This window comes from Hemiscyllium ocellatum, chromosome 1 (assembly GCF_020745735.1).
Source record: "Hemiscyllium ocellatum isolate sHemOce1 chromosome 1, sHemOce1.pat.X.cur, whole genome shotgun sequence".
Taxonomy (NCBI): Eukaryota; Metazoa; Chordata; class Chondrichthyes; order Orectolobiformes; family Hemiscylliidae; genus Hemiscyllium; species Hemiscyllium ocellatum.
This window is the reverse complement of record NC_083401.1, coordinates 98255352-98277083: the sequence shown is the minus strand read 5'-3', so window position 1 is coordinate 98277083 and position 21732 is coordinate 98255352. Positions and strand designations below refer to the sequence as shown.

Here is a 21732-nt window from a genome sequence, read left to right as displayed (position 1 = left end):
TGACAGACTGTGTGGAGTTTGCACATTTCCCCGTTTCCACCGGATTTCCTCCCACAGTCCAAAGATGTGCAGGTTAGGTGAATTGGCCATGCTAAATTGCCCAGTGTTAGATAAGGGGTAAATGTAGGGGTATGGGTGGGTTGCACTTCGGCAGGTCGGTGTGGACTTGTTGGGCCGAAGAGCCCGTTTCCATGCTGTAAGTAATCTAATCTAATCTAATCTAATTTACCCACCACCCATGTCTAGCTCACTGCTCTATAGTTTTTGGGCTTGTCCTTACCACCATTTTTAAACAGTGGCACCTTGTTAGCCAACCTCCAGTCTTCCAGCACCTCACCTGTGACTATTGATGATGCAACTATCTCAGCAAGGGGCCTATCATTAACAGTCCCTCAAACTAAATTCTAATAATATCAATTTCAAACATTTTCAACAAAATAAACAGTGGCCGTGGAAAGAGCAGTATGAAATATTATTCCTTCTCTCTTTTCATTAACGGCCAATCCTCATACCAGCATAGTTGCTAACATCAGTGGCTTATTGTGCTCAACTTCGGAGCATAACAGCAACAATGGGCCTAACTTTATCACCAGCACTATTAATTAGTCCTGCCTCCAGACTTCATATAGGTTTTTTGCACTATAGGATCCTGCCAGCCAAAATAGGCAGTGTGCTCTGCCCTACTTCCAGAACCTGTGTGAAAGGTAAACAACAATTTATCTCCTAAACTCGACTGCAGAATCATTGATTAGCAGCACTTTCTGAGCTGGCAAGATTAGCTGGAAATAATGAATTCAACATCAAATCAGGCTCAGGAAGTTAAATATAGAAAGACTGCCTCGATAGTCATGAATGAAACAAGCACAAAGAAAATGTGCAAAACATTCTTGAAACTACAAAAATGAAAATTACAAGAACTGCAACTCCAGAACATAAAGTTACTTTTCAGTACAGATACTTGCAGCGTTTCCGGTATTACAGCAACAGAGTTTCTCAGTTACTTTTATTTTATACTATGCTCGACTTCACTGAGTGACGAGAACCAGAAAGTACTTACCCATTCTTGTCTCTTGCTTTCCACCAATGCACGTCACATTTTTGTAACAGGACATATTCTTCACCCTTTACTAAGCTTAGATCATGGGCCTCTAATGCTTCAAAGTCATACATTGCTAAAACCATCTCCTCTTCCTCCTCCTCTTCCTCCTCCTCCTCCTCACCATCATAATCTTCATCTTCAGGTCGTGGTAGGGGTGATTGAGGCTTATAAACATATCTTCGTGGATTGTTAAATAGCTGTTAAATAATATAAATTAGAATGCAAGATACATTCTGCTAATAAGACACTCTCCAAATCTGCTTAAAATTATGAAATTAAACCTTAAAAATAGGTCTGGTCATGAGTTACATTGGGTTGCAAAGTATTTTTTGTTAACAGAACATTTAAGATATGAAGGCACCCGCATGCCATCTAGTCAGTTACGATTTACACCTCATTATAATTATACCAAAAGAAAAAATGCTTGTTTTTTTCATGTTTGTTTATACTCAAATAAATGTCAACTGGAGTTTTACTTAAGTTAGTCAAATTTTGAAATATAATGAAAAGATCATTTTTAGTCCTGACACTTCTAACAGTGTGTTTCCGATAAGCACAAGGATAAACATCCACATTCCCTGCAAAAAAACAGAAGGCAACTTTCATAACAGTTGGCCCTGACATCTGTATTAATCTTCCCTCTAAGTTAAGGCCTACCAAGGCTTGTTAGGACAGATGGTCTCTTGTGTTGTAAAAGCTTCTGGTTTGTTAACAGAATTGACCTGTTCCATTAAGGTTTATCATGTGAATTAGTCCTATGTACTTTTTTCATCTTGATCCACCTCCTTCATTTTGGTCAAGCACTCGTCCATGTCATTGCTTTTGCAAATTTCTGAAATGTTTCCCTTTGTGTCTGGCTGGTACCTCTGTGGTTTGCTGCTTCCTCCTCTAGTTTCTCCCTATGTGCCTGCTTTTAGACCTTCTTCAAAAGACCTTCTCTAAGACATGTCTTTATTCATTGGTGTATGCTGTTCATCTATGCCGCTTTTGGCAAAGTCTTCAGTTACTATGTACTACATTCTGGCCAAGACCTTGGCTATTGTACCAACAGGTTTCTCATGTACAAAGACTCAACTCTCTGCATTAATTGCTTCATATCTGCATCAGTCTGGTTTTTTTTTTGTTCACACTGCGAGAGCTCCAATGTCCAAGAAATCACATGTCTTTGCCTTTTCTCTGCTTCAGTTATTAAAAATGTCTGGCTTTTTGTCCATACTACATGAACTCCAGGCACAATCAAATTCATTGTCATATGAAACTGATTTTCCAAAGTTAATCATTGTTTTGCTGGATTCTTCTGATCATCCTCAGATAGATTAGAGGCATAACTCAGTTTACAACGAAAATTCTAAACTTGACATGCTGCTTCTCAGAAACCATAATCTTAGAGCATGGTTCAATCCTCTCCCAAAATACCATGTTACAACATGGATTTTTAACTCATAGGTGGAAGGGAGTTCTTGCTTTGAGGTCATTTAACAAAAAGCAAATGAGGCAATAGGAGAAAGACTGCAGGACAAAATACAACATTGCACTGAAGTCTGAAGGTGAAACTGCCATTGGTTTTCTTTGAAGACTGGTGCAGACCTAAAAGTTACACAACTCAAGCAGGCAATTTCTGATATGACAGTGGTGAACCAGTTGCACTGCTACAAGCAAGTATCTAATTTAAATAACTTTTTTAAAATTGCTGAGCAATGCGGTTGGCTCACTATACTTGCCACCATGTTGTATTAACTCTTTCTAGTTTAATATAAATGAAAATTATTGGGCAGAACTTGAAACAGATCAAATGTCTCTCTTCATCTCCCAATTTTATCTTCAATTAAAGAGACAGCCCCAAAGCATCATAATCTTATAAAAATTAAAGGCATTTAGATTATTCTGATAAAAGGTGGTCATGAAATAAAAGAATACAAATCTAGTCAGAAAAGGTAGTCAGATCATTTTTAAAGAGGAAGGGAACGGCCACTTTTGTGTTAGTCTTTTTTTTGATAAGGATTGAGCCAACTAAAGAGAACAGCCACAGATTCAGGAAAAACTCAAACAATGATACCCAAAGTTCAGAGAGTTAAATTTATCTTGTGAGAATTCTTATTATTTTGAATTCTTATTATTTTAATTTAATATAAATTATCTAAACTCACATACATTTATGGATCAGTTAGAGAAGAAAAGAAGACAGCACTGGATGAATAAGAATTGACGACTGCAAAACTTATGAAAAGCACAGCTAGATCATATAGAGAGGTAGATGCAAGGAAATAAATTCCACAATTACATACATTGAACTTGGACTGAAGAAACCATTTTTAAACAATGAAGTAATTCATTATTACTAATTAACAGAGTTAAATACAGATCCATCATTTTAAAATGTGACAAAATGCAGTGTAATCTTTAACTCTAATTATGAAATGGAGTTAAACGCAATAATTATACAAACTGAGACTAGGTATTGCTTTGTGGTTATAAAGATTTGCAACAGCCTAACTATTAGTGTTGTAATAATTCCAAAACCAAGTTACCAAGCTATGTGCAATTAACTTGATAGTGAGAATATCCTTCCATGTAACCAGTTAGGAAAATTAAGTTTGCAATTTTGAATCATTTTCATTTTTTGATCTCCAGTAAGCCAAGAATATTCTCTTCACAGTATTACTGGTATATTCTTGCATTTTAACTATTAAAACAGATCAATTCTAATTATTTCCAACAATGCAAAAACATGATCTGCCCAACATCATAATCTTACAGTTAACTACCTGTCCTCTGAAAAACTTTATATTCAGTCACACGACAATTTAGAGGTTGAGTCCAAGATGTACTGCAATCATTCCTATTTTATAATTTTAAAAAACTTATATCAAATCAAATCTTCAAAGTCTCTGCATGACTTCTGTTCAGGGTACAACATTTGAAATAGGCACTTTTTCAGGTACCCCTTCTGAGTTTCAATAAATATTGTCACTTTTGTGAGGAAAATACTATAATACCTGAATGTAGATCAGCCTGAGAGAGATGCTGGAACAGTTTGTTCAATTATAGCAAATGACTAATGAGCTGACAGTTAGCTTTTTACTACTAAAGGTATTGGTATTATTGTTCATACTTTAAATAAACCATTAATACAGCAGTGAATATTACAGTAAATTAATAGCAGACTCAATTATTATTTTTGTAATACCTTACCATATCATCTGGAGTTGGAGGAAGTGGCTTTCGAGTAACTAAAAAGTAAAAAATAAATTTCAAGAAAGACATTACAGCAACCTCCAGAAATTTACAAAAAGCTGACTAAGAAACATATTTGTTTGAAGTGATGCATCTTAATGCATATACTGGCATTTACAGCAAGCCAGCCAGTACACTACATTGCTTGAAGCATCCCCCTTTCACAAAGAAAACCAAAACATTGCAAGCATCTTGTGTAGTTCCAAGTTATACGATCATAAAGGGACCTTGTGGAATAGTGGTAGTATCGCTACTCTAGAAGGCCAGGGTTCAAGTCCTTATCACTCATTAACAAAACAGTGTGAATACAACATTTTACTGATCATGGAAGTTAGAGGAGGATAGGAAAAGGTGCCCTTTTGCTTAGCTTTTTATACTCTTTCATCCTCTAGGAATTGGTTCTTGTTTTATTATAGAGGAAGAAGTGAGCTGTTTGGTGAGTATCTGGTAAGTAGTTCACATCCATATCGTGAAATTTTAAAACTGTATGCACTTGTGGAATATGGACTCTGGTGGTTGGCCAGCATTTATTGCCCATCCTTGCTTACTCTTATTTCAGTTATCATAAATAGGCAGGAATAAGGAGTACTCAGATCAGTCATGGTCTAACTAGATGGTACAGCAGGCTAAAGGAGCTCAGGGTCCTACTCTTGCTCCCAATTCATATGCACATAATGGTACTTCTTCCTGCATCATTGGCTATTTCTTACTCACTGCTCGTTTCTTGCACAGTGTTCTTCTTCAGGGATTGTTATGCCTTTGTCAAGCACTGTTGCCTGTGGTAACTATTTTACTGATCTCTATTTTTTAGCAAGCCAGTGGGCCTTCTGAAATTGATGGTCATTATGTCAAGATGATAACTGCCCTATGCAGGTCTCATCTGGGCTGAACTTTGAGCAGGCTCTTTAGCGTTTACACTCTGGTAAAAACAATGACTGCAGATGCTGGAAACCAGATTCTGGATTAGTGGTGCTGGAAGAGCACAGCAGGATGCTGCCTGAACTGCTGTGCTCCTCCAGCACCACTAATCCAGAATGTTTACACTCTGACTGGCTCTCCAATACTCAACTCTGGAAATGACATAACAGTTTTCTCAAAGTGATGTTCGGCTATCTGTTGTATCACGTTGATTGTTTCATTCATTATTGTAAAAACAGGTGGGTGCGGCAAGACACCGATCTTTGAATTGGACTACGTTTCTTGCCTTCAGTGGATGTATTTTTCCACTCAGGTGAACTCTCAAACAATCACACAAGATTTTGCTTGTAACTTGCAATTGCTTCTTCCACTGTGTCCCCATATGCAGAGATTAGCAGATCATGCACAATAGTTTTCACCTTGACCATGCTGTGTTGATACTCTTACAATCACAGAGTCAAACAGCACGGAAACAAACCCCTCAGTCTAACTCATCCATTCCAATCTGACCTATCAAAGATATGTGACCAATCAATAGGGCAGACAGATGGATAAAGGGGCGTGAAGCCTTGTTAGCAAGAAATGAAATTAAATTGATAGCAAGAAGCAATATAAGGTCGCCACACATAGAATCTGAGAGGCTAAAGTTGAGAAACCACAAAGGCAACAAGACCCTGATGGAACTTATTCACAGGTCTCCAAGCAGTAGTCAGACGTGGGACAGAAAATAGATCAGGAGATAGAAAAGGTATGTAAGAAACACAATTGCAATACTCAATAAAAGGGATTCATGGAATCACTACTAGGTGGTTTATTTTGGAACCGCTTGTGGTCAGCCTACTAGGATTTGGCAATTTGTAATAAGGCAGACTTGATTAGGGGGCTTAAGATGAAAGTTTGAGATATTGCAATTTGTTAGGAAGAATAGAGGTGTAGACTATTTTCTAAATGAGGTAAGACTGGAAATCTGAAGCACAATGGGGCTTGGGAGTCCTAGTTCAGGATTCTATCAAGGTTAACATGCAGGCTCAGTTGGCAGGAAGACAAATGCAATGTTAGCACTCATTTCAAGAGGGCTAGAATATAAGTGTGGGGATGGACTGCTGAGGCTGTATATCACTCTGGTCAAATTGCATTTGGAATAAAGTGTGCAGATTTGGGCCCGATGTCGATAGGAGGATGTCCTGGCCTTGGGGTGGGATCAATGAAGGTTTAAAAGAATGGCTGAGGCCTTTTCATATGAAGAGTGGTTGAGGACTCTAGGTCTGTATTCGATGGAGTTCATAAGGTGGAGGGGGATCTGATTAACTTATAGAATATTGAGAGGCCTAGATAGAGTAGACAGTGGGCGGCACGGTGGCACAGTGGTTAGCACTGCTGCCTCACAGCGCCAGAGACCCAGATTTAATTCCCACCTCAGGCAACTGTCTGTGTGGAGTTTGCACATTCTCCCAGTGTTTGCGTGGGTTTCCTCCGGGTGCTCCAGTTTCTTCCCACATTCCAAAAATGTGCAGGTTAAGTAAATTGACCATGCTAAATTGCCCATAGTGTTAGGCGAAGGGGTAAATGTAGGGGAATGGGTCTGGGTGGGCTGTTCTTCGGAGGGTCGGTGTGGACTTGTTGGGCCAAAGGGCCTTTTCCACACTGTAAATAATCTAATCTAATCTAAAAATGTTTCCACTGGTAGGAAAGACTAGGATTCAAGGACACAGCCTCAGAGTAAAGGGATGCCCCTTTACAACTGAGATAAGGAGAAATTTCTTCAGCCAGTGGGCAGTGATTTTGTGAAACTCTTTGCTACAAAAGGCTGTACAGTATATGTCACTGAGTGTATTTAATTTAGATTAATAGGATTTTGACTAGCAAGTTTTGAAAATTAAACACAAACAGAAACTGGGACATAACACCAGCGCTTCACTGGAGGCTCACTGATAATGTTATTAAGTATGGTGATGAAACGGCTGAAACCGAACCTTTCAGCTCAGTGAGCAAACTCACATCCTGGAATTTGATTAGTAAGGCAATCAAGATTTAGGAGGAGAAGGAGCTGAGAAATATATCAGCCGTGATCAAATAGTGGACCAGACTCAATCAGCCAAATGGCCTAACTCTCATCCTTTACCATATGGTCTTATGGTAAGCCTCCTCCGTCCATGATTCTTCAATGGCCTTTGTAGCCCAACCAGTTTCTGTTCACTTAACCTGAGGTTTTTGAGCAAGACTGGTCCCATCTCAACAATCTTACTGATTGCTGCAAACCAAAAATCCATTTTACCAGAATGTCCCCATGCTCTATTCTAAGCCCACTCCCCTCCAACCACAACAAAACCAAACCTGCTTCTGCAACAAATTAAGTGCTTGATAATCTTCTGAAAAACAATACTTTAATTGTCAGAAATAAGAAAAGCAATACTTACTATCTCCGAAGAGGTTATATTCTTCACAGCCTGGAGCAAGTTTGTCTGCTTGTCTACAGCATTGCCATACTCCTTCTGCCCAGAATTTTGGATGATATTTTGGTATTATTAAGTCATTATTTCTTATTTCTAATTTTAAAGAGAAAAACAGGCAGAAATTCATTTTAAAGAATGATGATTGCTGGCTCAATCACAAGCTCAGGTGAGGAAAATAGCTTCTAAATTGAAAACAATCTGATCTTCTTGTCTCAGTCCAATGATCACAATAGATGACATAGGCTGAATGCAGAATTAAAGAGTAATTTCTTTAAAATTGTAAGTCAACATTGAAAACATGAGCGTGTTCATGAAGTTACCAAATGAATCAACAAAGCATATCATCTTTGTGAATCATAAAATCATAGAATCCCTACAGTGTGGAAATAGGCTGTTTGGCCAATCGGGTCCACACTGACCCTCCAAAGAGCAACCCATCCAGAACCACACCCCTACCCTATTCCTGTAACTCTGAATTTCTCATGGCTAATACACTAGCCTGCACACTCTTGGATACTATGGACAATTTAGCAAATACATATTTGGACTATGGGAGGAAACCCACGCAGATATAGGGAAAGTACACAAAGTCTACACAGACAGTGGCCCAAGACTGGAATTGAAACCAGGTCCCTGGCCCTGTGAGGTAGCAGTGCTAACCACTGAGCTACCCTGTCTCCATGAATGTTATTGGTGACTTCAATCTACATATTGATTGGACTAGCCAAACTGGCAGCAATGTAATGGAGAAGAATTTTCTAGAATGTACGAGGGATGGTTTTCTCAACCAATATGTCAAAAAACTAACTAGAAAGTAAGCCATCCTAGACTGGGTATTGTGTAGTGAGAGAGGAGACTAATAGCAACCTTGTGATGCAAGATCTTTTGGGGAAGCTTGTCCATAATATGGTAGAATTCCTCATTAAGATAGAAAATGACACAGTTAAATCTGAAAATAGGGTCCTGAACTTAAAGAAAGCTAACTTTGGTGGTATGAGGCATGCATTAGCTAGAATAGGTGGCCAAGGACACTTCAGGGGTTGACGAAGGATCAGCAATGACAGAAACTTAAAGAACACATGGACATCCTTGTCTGGCATTAGAGTTAAACAGGGAAGGTGGCTCAACCATGGCTAACAAGGGAAATCAGGGCTTGCTGGGAAACCTCAGCAGGTATGGCAACAGCTGTGAAGAGAAATCAGAGTGAACATTTTGGGTCCGATGATCCTTCCTCAGAATGTTCTGAGGAAGTGTCACCAGACCCAAGACATTAACTATGATATCTCTTCACAGATGCTGCCAGGCATGCTGAGTGTTTCCAGCAATTTCTGTTTTTGTTTCTGATTTATAACACCCACAATTATTTTGGATTTTATTGAAGGGAAATCAGAGATAGTGATGAAACCAAAAAGGATGCAGAAAAAGCAGCAAACCTGAAGACTGGGAGAAATTTAAATTTCAGCAGAGGAAGAAGAAAAGGGTTTAATTCAAAAGGGGGAAATTGGAATATGAAAGTAAGCTTGTGGAAGCCATAAAAACTGACTGCAAATGCTGCTACAGTTATGTGAAGGGAAAAAGACTGTTGAAGACAAAAGTAGGTCCCTTACAATTAGAATCAGGTGAATTCATAATGGACTAAACAGATTGCAGATCTGTTGAACAAATACTTTATATGTGTCATAGTCATAGAGTCATAGAGATGCACAGCATGGCAACAGACCCTTCGGTCTAACTCGTCCTTGCCGAGCAGATATCCCAACCCAATCTAGTCCCACCTGCCAGCACCTGGTCCATATCCCTCCAAGCTCTTCCTATTCATATACCCAGCCAGGCACCTTTTAAATGTTGCAATTGTACCAGCTCCACCACTTCCTCTGACAGCTCATTCCACACACGTACCACCCTCTGCGTGAAAACGTTGCCCCTTAGGTCTCTCTTATATCTTTCCCCTCTCACCCTAAACCTATGCCCTCTAGTTCTGGACTACCCCACCCAGGGAAAAGACTTCATCTAATTACCCTGTCCATGCCCCTCATGATTTTATAAACCTCTATAAGGTCGCCCCCCTCAACCTCAGACAGTCCAGGGAAAACAGCCCCAGCCTATTCAACTTCTCCCTATAGCTCAAATCCTCCAACCCTGGCAACATCCTTGTAAATCTTTTCTGAACCCTTTCAAGTTTTACAACATCCTTCCAATAAGAAGGAGACCAGAATTGCACGCAATATTTCAAAAGTGGCCTAAACAATGCCCTGTACAGCCACAACATGACCTTCCAACTCCTGTACTCAATACTCTGACCAATAAAGGAAAGCACACCAAACACCACCTTCACTATCCTACCTACCTGCACTCCAAGGTCTCTTTGTTCAGCAACACTCCCTAGGACCTTACCATTAAGTGTATAAGTCCTGCTAAGATTTGTTTTTCCAAAATGCAGCACCTCACATTTATCTAAATTAAATTCCATCTGCTACTCCTCTGCCCATTGGCTCATCTGATCAAGATTCCATTGTAATCTGAGATAACCCTCTTCGTTGTCCACTACACCTCCAATTTTAGTGTCATCTGCAAACTTCCTAACTATATCTCTTACGCTCACATCCAAATCATTTATATAAATGACGAAAAGTAGTGGACCCAGCAACGATCCTTGTGGAACACCACCAGTCACAGGGCTCCAATCTGAAAAACATCTCCACCACCATCCTCTGTCTTCTATCTTTGAGCTAGTTCTGTATCCAAATAGCGAGTACTCCCTATATTCCAGGAGATCTAACTTTGCTAACCCATGGGGAACCTTGTTGAATGCCTTACTAAAGTCCATATGGATCATGTCTACCGCTCTGCCCTCATCAATCCTCTGAGTTTTTTTGAAAAGGTAACAATCAAGTTTGAGAGACATGAATTCCTGTGCAAAAAGCCATGCTGATGATCCCCGAATCAGTCCTTGCCTTTCCAACATCAGCAGTCCGTCCAACAACTTGCCCACCAATGACGTCAGCTCACTGGTCTACAGTTCCCTGCCTTGTCCTTACCACATTTCTTAAAAAGTGGCACGTCAGCCAACCTCCAGTCTGCTGATACCTCACCTGTGACTATCAGTAATACAAATATTTCAGCAAGAGGCCCAGCAAACACTTCCCTAGCTTCCCAGAGTTCTAGGGTACACCTGATCAGGTCCTGGGCATTTATCCATTTTTATGCGCCTTCACTAAGCAGGACACAAACAACCTTCCAGAAATGCTCAGATACAGAGGGTAAAGCATGAAGGAGGAACTGAAGGAAATTCCTATTAGATGGGAAATGGCACTGGGGAAATTGATGCAATTAAGCTCTCGGGGCCTAATACCCTGCATCCTAGGGTACTTAAGTGACCCTAGAAATAGCATATGCATTGGTGATCATTTTCCAGCATTCTATAGACTCTGGAAGACTTCCAAATGATAGAAGGTAGCTCATGTAACCTCACTTTTTAAAAAGTAAGGGAAAGACAAAACTGAGAATTATAGGCCAAGTAGCCTGACATCAATGGTAGGGAAAATGTTAGAGTTAATTAACAAGCACGTAATAACTGAGTATTTGGAAAGCAGTGGCAGAGTCAGTCCAATTCAGCATGGATTCACTAAAAGGAAGTCATGCTTGACAAACCTTCTGGAATTTTTTGGGGATGGGACCAGTAGAGTGGACAATGGTGAATCAGGACTTTCAAAAGGCTTTTGACAAGGTTCCACAAAAGAGATTGTTAAGCAAAATTAAAGCTCATGGTATCAGTGGTAATGTATTGATGTGAATAGAGAACTGGTTGACAGACAGGAAGCAGACTGTTAGAATAAACGGGTCCTTTTCACAGTGGAAGGCAGAGATGAGTAGGATACCACAAGGTTAAGTACTGGAATTTCAGCTGTTCACTATACACTTTAACAATTTGGACAAAAGAATTGAATGCAATATCTCCAAATTCACAGATGACACTAAGCTGGGTAGCAGTGAGGAGGATGCTAGGAGGCCGCAAGGTGACTAGACAGGTTGGCTGAGTGGGCAAATACTTGGCAAATGCAACATAATATGGACAAATGCGAAGTTATCCACTTTGATCAAGAAAGCAGGAAGGCAAATTATCTGAAAGGTGGCAGTTTAGGAAAAGAGGAGGTGCAACAAGATCTGGGGTCATGGTGGTACAGTTGCTGAAGATTGGCATGCAGATGCAGCAGGGAGTGAGGAAAGCTAATGGCATGCTTGTCTTCGTAGTGAGAGGATCTTAGTACAGGAGTAGGGATGTTTTGCTGCAGTTACACCAGGCCTTGGTGATGTGTATGAGTATTGTGGGCAGTTTTGGTCTCCTAGTCTGAGGAAGGACATTCTTGCTATTGAATGGATCCAGCAAAGGCTCATCAGACTAATTTCCAGAATGGTATGACAGACATGTGCAGAAAAACTGGACCGACTGAGCTTATTCTTGCTGGAATTTAGAAGAATCGGGGTAGAGGGGTCTGAATCTCAGAAATATATAGAATGCTGATGAGACGGGCAGACTAGATGCAGAAAGAACATTCCCGAAGTTGGATAGGTCCAGAACTAGGGGTCACAGTCTAAGAATAAGGGTAAGCCATTCAACAGACAATAGGAGCAGGAGTAGGCCATTCTGCCCTTTGAGTCTGCACCACCATTCAATATGATCATGGCTGATCATCCTTAATCAGTATCCTGTTCCTGCCTTATCTCCATAACCTTTGATTCCACAATCCTTGAGAGCTCTATCCAACTCTTTCTTAAATGAATCCAGAGACTGGGCCTCCACTGCCCTCTGGGTCAGAGCATTCCACACAGCCACCACTCTCTGGGTGAAGAAGTTTCTCCTCATCTCTGTCCTAAATGGTCTACCCCGTATTTTTAAGCTGTGTCCTCTGGTTCAGCACTCACCCATCAGTGGAAACATGTTTCCTGCCTCCACAGTGTCCAATCCTTTAATAATCTTATATATCTCAATCAGATCCCCTCTCAGTCTTCTAAACTCAAGGGTATACAAGCCCAGTCGCTTCAGACTTTCAGTGTAAGGTAATCCCGCCATTCCAGGAATTGACCTCGTGAACCTACGCTGCACTCCCTCAATAGCCAGAATGTCTTTCCTCAAATTTGGAGACCAGAACTTCACACAGTACTCCAGGTGTGGTCTCACCAGGGCCCTGTAGAGCTGCAGAAGCACCTCTTTGCTTCTATACTCAATCTCTCTTGTTATGAAGGCCAGCATGCTATTAGCCTTCTTCACTACCTGCTGTACCTGCATGCTGGTGTACAAGAATACCCAGATCTCTCTGTACTGCCCCTTTACTTAAATTGATTCTATTTAGGTAGTAATCTGCCTTCCTGTTCTTGCCACCAAAGTGGATAACCATACATTTATCCACATTAAACTGCATCTGCCATGCATCTGACCACTCGCCTAACTTGTCCAGGTCGCCCTGTAATCTCCTAACATCCTCATCACATTTCATCCTGCCACCCAGCTTAGTATTATCAGCAAATTTGCTAATGTTATTGCTGATACCATCTTCTATTTCATTAACATATATTGTAAAAAGCTGCGGTCCCAGTACTGATCCCTGCGGTACCCCACTGGTCACTGCCTGCCATTCCAAAATGGAGCCGTTTATCACTATTCTTTGTTTCCTATTAGCCAGCCAACTTTCAATCCAGGTTAGTACTTTGCCCCCAATACCATGCACCCTAATTTTGCTCACTAACCTCCTTTATGGGACTTTATCAAAAGCTTTCTGAAAGTCCAGGAACACTACATCCACTGGATCTCCCTCGTCCATCTTCAGAGTTACATTCTCAAAAAATTCCCGAAGACTCGTCAAGCATGATTTCCCCTTTATAAATCCATGCTGACTCTGACCTATCCTGTTACTACTATCCAGATGTGTCGTAATTTCATCCTTTATAAAAGATTCCAGCATCTTTCCCACCACTGAGGTCAGGCTAACTGGTCTATAATTTCCTGCTTTCTCTCTCTCACCTTTCTTAAAAAGTGGTATAACATTAGCCACCCTCCAATCTGCAGGAACTGATCCAGAATCTATCGAACTCTGGAAAATAATCACCAACACATCCACGATTTCTCGAGCCACCTCCTTCAGTACCCTGGGATGTAGACCATCAGGCCCCGGGGACTTATCAACCTTCAGACCTAACAGTCTCTCCAACACCAATTCCTGGTAAATATAATTTCCCTTCGGTTCAGGTCATTCAGCCACTGTTACCTCAGGGAGATTGCCTGTGTCTTCCCCAGTGAACACAGATCTGAAGTACCAATCAATTCTTCTGCCATTTCTTTGTTCCCCGTAATATATTCCCCTATTTCTGTCTTCAAGGGCCCAATTTTAGTCTTAACCATTTTTTTGCCTTTCGCATACCTAAAAAAACTTTTACTATCCTCCTTTATATTATTGGCCAGTTTACATTCGTACCTCATTTTTTCTCTGCGTCTTTCCTTCTTAGTAATCCTCTGTTATTCGTTAAAAGCTTCCCAGTCCTCTGTTTTCCCACTTATCTTTACTATGCTATACTTTTTCTCCTTTAACTTTATATGTTTCTTAACTTCCCTCGTCAGCCACGGCCACCCATGCCTCTTCCTAGGATCTTTCTTCCTTTTTGGAATGAACTGATCCTGCGACTTCTGCATTGTACACAGAAATATCCGCCATTGTTCCTCCACTGTCATCTCTGCTAAGGTATTGCACCATTGAACTTTGGCCAGCTCCTCCGTCATAGCTCCATAGTTCCCTTTATTCAACAGAAATATTGTCACTTCCGATTGTACCCTCTCCCTCTCAAATTGCAGATCGAAGCTTATTGTATTATGGTCACTACTTCCCAATGGCTCCTTCACTTCGAGGTCCCTGACCAATTCTGGTTCGTTGCACAATACCAGATCCAGAATTGCCTTCTCTCTGGTCGGCTCCAGCACCAGCTGTTCTAAGAATCCATCTCGGAGGCACTCCACAAAGTCTCTTTCTGGAGGTCCAATACAATCCTGATTCTCCCAGTCTCCCTGCATGTTGAAATCCCACATAACAACTGTAGTAACATCTTTGCGACAGGCCAATTTCAGTTCCTGATTCAACTTACATCCGACATCCAGACTATTGTTTGGGGGCCTGTAGATAACTCTCGAGAGGGTCTTTTTACCCTTAGTATTTCGCAGCTCTATCCACACTGACTCCACATCCCCTGATTCTAGGTCCCCCCGCGCAAGGGACTGAATATCATCCCTTACCAACATGGCCACGCCACCCCCTCTGCCCGTCCGTCTGTCCTGACAATAGCACATGTAGCCACGTCTCAGTTTTAGATTAGATTACTTACAGTGTGGAAACAGGCCCTTCGGCCCAACAAGTCCACACCGACCGCCGAAGCGCAACCCACCCATACCCCTACATTTACCCCTTAACTCACACTACGGGCAATTTAGCATGGCCAATTCATCTGACCCGCACATCTTTGGACTGTGGGAGGAAACCCGAGCACCCGGAGGAAACCCACGCAGACACGGGGAGAATGTGCAAACTCCACACAGTCAATCGCCTGAGTCGGGAAATGAACCCGGGTCTCTGGCGCTGTGAGGCAGCAGTGCTAGCCACTGTGCCGTCCACAAAGGTCAGTTGGCAAAGTTCTGATGCAAAAAAGAGAGCGGCGGGAGCTGAAATGAGGAAAAATGTTTTGATGCAGAGTTGTGATCCTGTTGAATATCTACCACAGAAAGCTGTTGAAGCCAGTTTATTATTTATATTTAAGAGCTGAACGTGGCCTTTGCAGCTAAAGGAATCAAGGAGTATGGAGAGAAAGCAGAAATGAAATACCAAAAATGCATGATTGGCAATGATCATATTGAATGACGGTGCAAGCTCGAAGGGCCAAATGGCTTACTCCTGCACCTATTTTATATGTTTTGATGTTAAAGCATGGACTTTTGAAGTTTCAGCATTTCTGGATTGGAAGCAACAGGTGATACTAAAATTGTTAGAGTAGTCCTATTTATATAAATGTAATCAGTTGCATTTTCCAGTAACAACTGAAACAGTTCAGGATATGTTCATTGTTCTTTTCCAGAAAAAAGTTTTAAAGACCTAGTTAAATACTTCTCCAAGATTGCAAATTCAGTAAAAAGAATCATAGCTATTTAACTATGTATTAGCTCTTAGCATAATACATTGCTGGATGCTTTTGTCACAGTTCCAAACTTCGATGTGCCACAATTCCCAAGTCAAACATTTACTTTTCAGCAAAAGTATTAACAAAATTTATGTTTCTAACTACTTAAGATTCTCATACAATGCCAAGAAACTCCTGTTAGGATAGCAATAGAAATTGAATTTGGGCCAAAGAAGTTGAAAATCTAAAGGATTAAAAGCTAAGATGTTGTCATCCCACAGACATAATTGAAAGCTGTTTTGGATGCACAGAGAATTATGGAATTAATCCTTAAAATTTCATTTTTTTTAGAAATTGAGAAAAATGTTATAACTGCAATAGATTTTACAGCATTTCAATAAAAGTCCTTAAATTTAAGATAAGCAGTCAATCACCCAAAATCTTTGATCTTGCGACTATATACTACTATGGGTATTATGCAGCGATTCAAGGAGGTAATTCAGTACCTCCTCTTCAAGGTTAGTCAAAGATGGACAATAAATACTAGCTTGGCCCAATTACATGACACCCAGAAATCTCAGTACAAGTCAGCAACTTTAAGTTCTGATGCACGTGCAGCCACGCAAAAGATAATTCGAAGATAAAGAAATGCATGTATTCCCAAAATAAACAGAGGGGACTTGCTAGTGACGCTCATTTCCCGCAATTGAATTAAAAGATGAATCAGAAAAATAACTCTTCACTCCTAATTCTTACCTTCTTTTAGTTTTTTCACCCACATACTTCTGCTCTCAGCGGTTGGAGAAAAAACATACAAGGTATTACCATCGTATATAATCTGCAACAAGAAAAGTTAAAATTACAATAATGTGAAAGGACTTGAACCTTGTGGGCAATAAAGGCACATTGCAAACATATTATCTAACTTGGGGCGGCACGGTGACTCAGTGGTTAGCTCTACTGCCTCACAGAACCAGGGTCCCAGGTTCAATTCCAGCCTCGGGCAACTGTCTTTGTGGAGTTTGTACATTCTCCCCGTGTCTGGGTGCTCCGGTTTCCTCCCACAATCCAAAGCTGTGCGGGTTAGGTGAATTGGTCAAGCTAAATTGCCCATCGTATTCAGGGATGTGTAGGTCAGGAGTAAATGTAGAGGAATAGGGTGGGTGGGTTACTTTTCTGAGGATCGGTGTGGACCTGTTGGGCTGAAGGGCCTGTTTCCGCACTGTAACAATTCTATGGCAGATATGGTAGAGGCAGAGGAATTGGGATTAGGGATAGCATTTTTACAGGAGCTGAAAAGCTCAGCAGGTCTGGCCAGTTCCGCCCTCATGTCTTTGTAGTTACCTTTACTCAATTGTTACACTGTTATATCTGATTAAAATTTTCAAGCTCTCAAACTACAATGTGAATTCTATTATATTATGGTCACTGTCCCATCGGGATTCATTCATCATCAGCTCCTTAATCAAGTATGTCTTAATACTCATCACCAAATCCAGACTAAAAACTGAAAACTGTGGAAGTTGTAAATCAGAAGCAAAAAATAGAAATTGCTAGAAAAGTTCAGCAGGTCTTGCAGCAGACCTTCTGGAGGTAATCAGAGTTAACGTTTCACATTGAGTGACTCTTCTTAAGAAGGCAACTGATTTCTCTCCACAGATGCTGCCAGACCTGCTAAGCTTCTCCAGCAATTTCTACTTTTGTCACCGAATCTAAAATTGCCTGTTTCCTACTGGGTTCTGTCACAATCTGCTCCAAAAACCATCCTGTAGACATTCTACAAATCCCTTTTGAGGTCCGCTGCCAACCTGATTTTCCCAGTCCACCTGCTCAACCTTCCCCCTCTTTTAACATTTTCCATAATTTTCCACCCCTCTAGTCTCCACATTCAAAGGATCACCCTCCACCATTTCCACTTCCAGCAGGATGCCAACACCAAGCACATCTACCCTTCCCTTCATTGTCAGCATTCCACAGACTCTGAGACCCTGGTTCATCCACTATTACTCCAGTTGTTTCCTCACTCTCAAATGTTGTCATCTCATTCAATCGTAGGTCTATGAATCAAAATATTAATGGTGTTTCTCTCTCCACAGATGCTACCAGACCTTTGAGCTTCTCCAACATTTTGGGTACTTAAACCAGATTTCCCACTTCCACAGTAGTTTAGATTAGATTAGATTCCGGTTAGGCAGCATCTCAGGAATAGAGAATTCGACGTTTCGAGCATAAGCCTGATGAAGGGCTTATGCTCGAAACGTCGAATTCTCTATTCCTGAGATGCTGCCTAACCTGCTGTGCTTTGACCAGCAACACATTTGCAGCTGTGATCTCCAGCATCTGCAGACCTCATTTTTTACTCATTAGATTAGATTCCCTACAGTATAGAAACAGGCCATTCAGCCCAACAACTCAATACCAACCTTCTGAAGAGTAACCCACCCAAACCCATTCCCCTATCCTATATTTGCCCTGACTAATGCACCTAACACTATGGACAACTTAGCATGGCCAATTCACCTGGCCTGCACATCTTTGGATCATGGGAGGAAACCGGAGCACTCAGAGGAAACCCACGCAGATACAGGGAGAATGTGCAAATTCCACACAGACAGTCATCCAAGGTGGGCATCGAACCGTGGTCCTCGACGCTGTGAGGTTGCAGTACTAACCACTGTGTACTTTGCCTTTAATTGACTTTTCATAATGTGGGCATTGGTTTACAGTAACAATAATTATACAAAATAAACAGGTTTCATTTCAACATATATCCTAGAAAATGCAGGATTTTCCTCAGATTAAGTTACAAATCTACACCCTTACACTTCTCCTTTTGACTGAGGCAGAGTTTCATCCTTAGCGATATTTAAGAAAATTTGGTTTAAATTTTATAATTGAGAGCATTAACTAATTAATGTGAAGATTAATTCTTTGTACACCATCCTCCAGCTTCTAAAGCGATATTATAGATGGGGATTTCTATTATGATAACACAGGAGGAAAACAGCAAGTATAAAATACTTCATAAAGGTAGCCAGCTGGAACAATTGAACAAACCATTCACAGCAAGGTCATATTCAGCATACATTTGTGTTGCATAGTGAGCCACAGATCATATTTTATTGGTTGTTTAAAATACGGCAGTATAGGGCAGGAAGTTGTGGAACTACCCACTTCCTTTATAGATGGGCAGCTACTTTACTTCGTAGTGTGCAGGCTGCAAAGAAAAAGAGAACATAAACCATTTTGTGCCTTCAATGAAAGTTAGTCTTTTGGCGAGATATAATTTCAGATTTTAATTTTTTCCCACATCATAATGAACTGATTATTTTCAGAAACAAAGACAAATTTCTTTTCAAAAGAACCATTCACAGGATGTTGATATTGTTGATTATTCATTGCCCATTTCTAACTGCCCCAGAGAAGATGTGAGTGAACTGCCTTCTTGAACTTCTACAGTCCAAGTGGTAAATGTACAGTCGCATTTTTGTTAGGGAGTGGGTCCAGGATTTTCACTCACTGATAGTGGAGGAAAGTCAACACTGCTCCAAGTTGGAATGGTGTGAGTCTTGAGAGGAATTTGCAGGTGGTGGTGTTCCCATTCATCTGCTGCCTTTATTGTCCCATGTGGTAGAGTTCATGGGATACCCAAGGAGCTTTGGTGAATAGTTGCAGTTCATCATGTAGACTGTATACACTACTGTCACTGCGCAACAATAGTGCAGGGAATAAATGTTGAAGATGGTGTATGGGGTACTGTTCAAACAGATTGATTTGTCTTGAATATTGTTGAAGCTGCATCCATTCAGACAAATGGAAAGTATTGCATCAGACCCTTGACTTTCAGGTGAAAACAGGTTTTGGGGAGATAAGCAAGTGAGCTCCTCACCTTCGAGTTTTGAGCTTCTCACGAGCTCCTGTGGTCAACAGTATTTATATGGTTGGTTCAGTTCAGTTTCTGGTCAATTCTAACTCCAAGGATGTTGATACTGAGAAATTCAATCAGGTCTTGCTGCATTTGGACATGGGCGGTGCCAGTTTATGTGGAGCTGCAAATGATGCCAAACATTATGCAATCAGCAAGCATCCCCACCTTGGACCTTTAAGGCGAAAGGAAGGTGAATAATGAAGCAGCTAAAGGCAGTTAGGATCCAGAGCACGACTCTGAACAATTCAGGTCACAAGTTGTAAATTGTTGTAATCATTCAGTATTGTTATAACCTTTCCACAAGATAATAAAACGTAGGGTTCACAAACTGTTGAAGAATAAGACATAAGAAATAGGAACAGAAGTTGGCCATCTGACCCTTAAGCCTGCTCTGCCATTCAATAAGATCATGGCTGATCTTTTTGTGGCCTCAGCTCCACTTACCCGCCCTCTCACCATAACCCTTAATTCCTTTACTGTTCAAAAATTTATCCATCTTAGCTTTAAAAAAATTCAATGAGGAAGCCTCAACTACTTCACTGGCCATGGAAGGCCACAGATTCACAACCCTTTGGGTGAAGAACATCATCTTCAATTTGTTCCTAAAACTGCTCCCCCTAATTTTGAGGGTATGCCCTCTTGCCCCAGTTTCTCCTGCCAGTGGAAACATCCTCTCAACTTCTATCTTATCTATTTCCTTCATAATTTTATATGTTTCTATAAGATGCCTTCTCATTCTTCTAAATTCCAATGAATATAATCCCAGTCTACTCAGTCTCTCCTCATAAGCCAACCCCCTCAACTCTGGAATCAACCCAGTGAACCCCCTCGAGTACCAGCACATCCTTTCTCAAGTAAGGAGACCAACTTGCATGCAATACTCCAGCTGTGGCCTCAATAGCATTCTATGCAGCTGCAACAGAACCTGTTTTTGAACTCAATTCCACTAGCAATGAGGACAAAATTCCATTTGCCTTCCTTATTACCTGTTGCATCTGGAGATCAACCTTCTGTGATTCATGCACAAGGACACCCAGGTCCTTCTGCACAGCAGCATGTTCCATTTTTTATGATACAAATAATAGTCCTTTTTACTGTTATTCCAACCAAAATGGATGACTTCACATTTATCAACATTGTACCCCATCTGCCAGACCTTTGCCAACTCACTTAAACTAACTATGTCCCTCTGCAAAGTTTTACTGCACACTTTGCTCTACCATTCATCTGAGTATCATCAGCAAACTTTGACACACCACACGTGGTCTCCAACTCCAAACCGTCTATGTAATTCTGAATAATAACGGTCCTAACACGGTCACCAACCAGAAAAGCATTCATTTATCCACACTCTTTGCTTCTGTTAGTCAACCATCCTCTATCCATGCTAATAATTTACCCATAATGCCATGCATCCTTACTTTATGCAGCAGCCTTTTGTGCGGCACCTTGTCAAATGCCTTTTGGAAATCTAGATAAACCACATCTACTGGGTCCCCACTGTCCAAATGCTTGTAAGGTCTTCATATTACTAGCAGATTAGTTAAGCATGACCTGCCTTTCATGAACCTATCCTGCATCTGCCCAACAGGACAATTTCTATCTAGTTGTCATTCTATTTCTTCCTGGATAATAAATTCAAGCATTTTCCCCATTACAGAAGCTAAGCTAACCGGTCTATAATTCCCAATCTTTTGTCTGCTTTTTTAAACAGTGATGTCACATTTGCTATTTGCCAGTCTATTAGAAATGCCCCAGAGTCCACCAAATTTTGACAAGTTACCCTAAGTGCACATGCTATTTCTCATGCTCTCTCTTTTAGTATCCTAGGATGCATTCCATCAGGGCCAGGAGACTTGTCTATCCTTAGCTCCATTAGCTTGATAATGATCTTCCGTGATAATTATTTTTCCAGGTCCTCACTTATCTCCTTGTCATTTATTGGC

General features: G+C 40.8%; 1 protein-coding gene across 4 annotated transcripts in view; it reads right to left on the bottom strand.

Annotated features, from left to right (window-relative positions):
* Positions 1-21732, bottom strand: part of tec (tec protein tyrosine kinase) — a 162230-nt gene that overhangs the window by 70391 nt on the left and 70107 nt on the right. For 3 of the 4 annotated variants that reach the window (XM_060824401.1, XM_060824412.1, XM_060824405.1), the window contains exons 4-7: positions 16615-16696; positions 7669-7797; positions 4292-4329; positions 1058-1296 (exon numbers count right to left, since the gene is read on the bottom strand). In XM_060824401.1, coding sequence (XP_060680384.1) covers positions 1058-1296; positions 4292-4329; positions 7669-7797; positions 16615-16696 — 488 coding nt within the window. The remainder of the gene's footprint in view (positions 1-1057; positions 1297-4291; positions 4330-7668; positions 7798-16614; positions 16697-21732) is intronic. The other variant, XM_060824420.1, reaches the window with a different exon arrangement.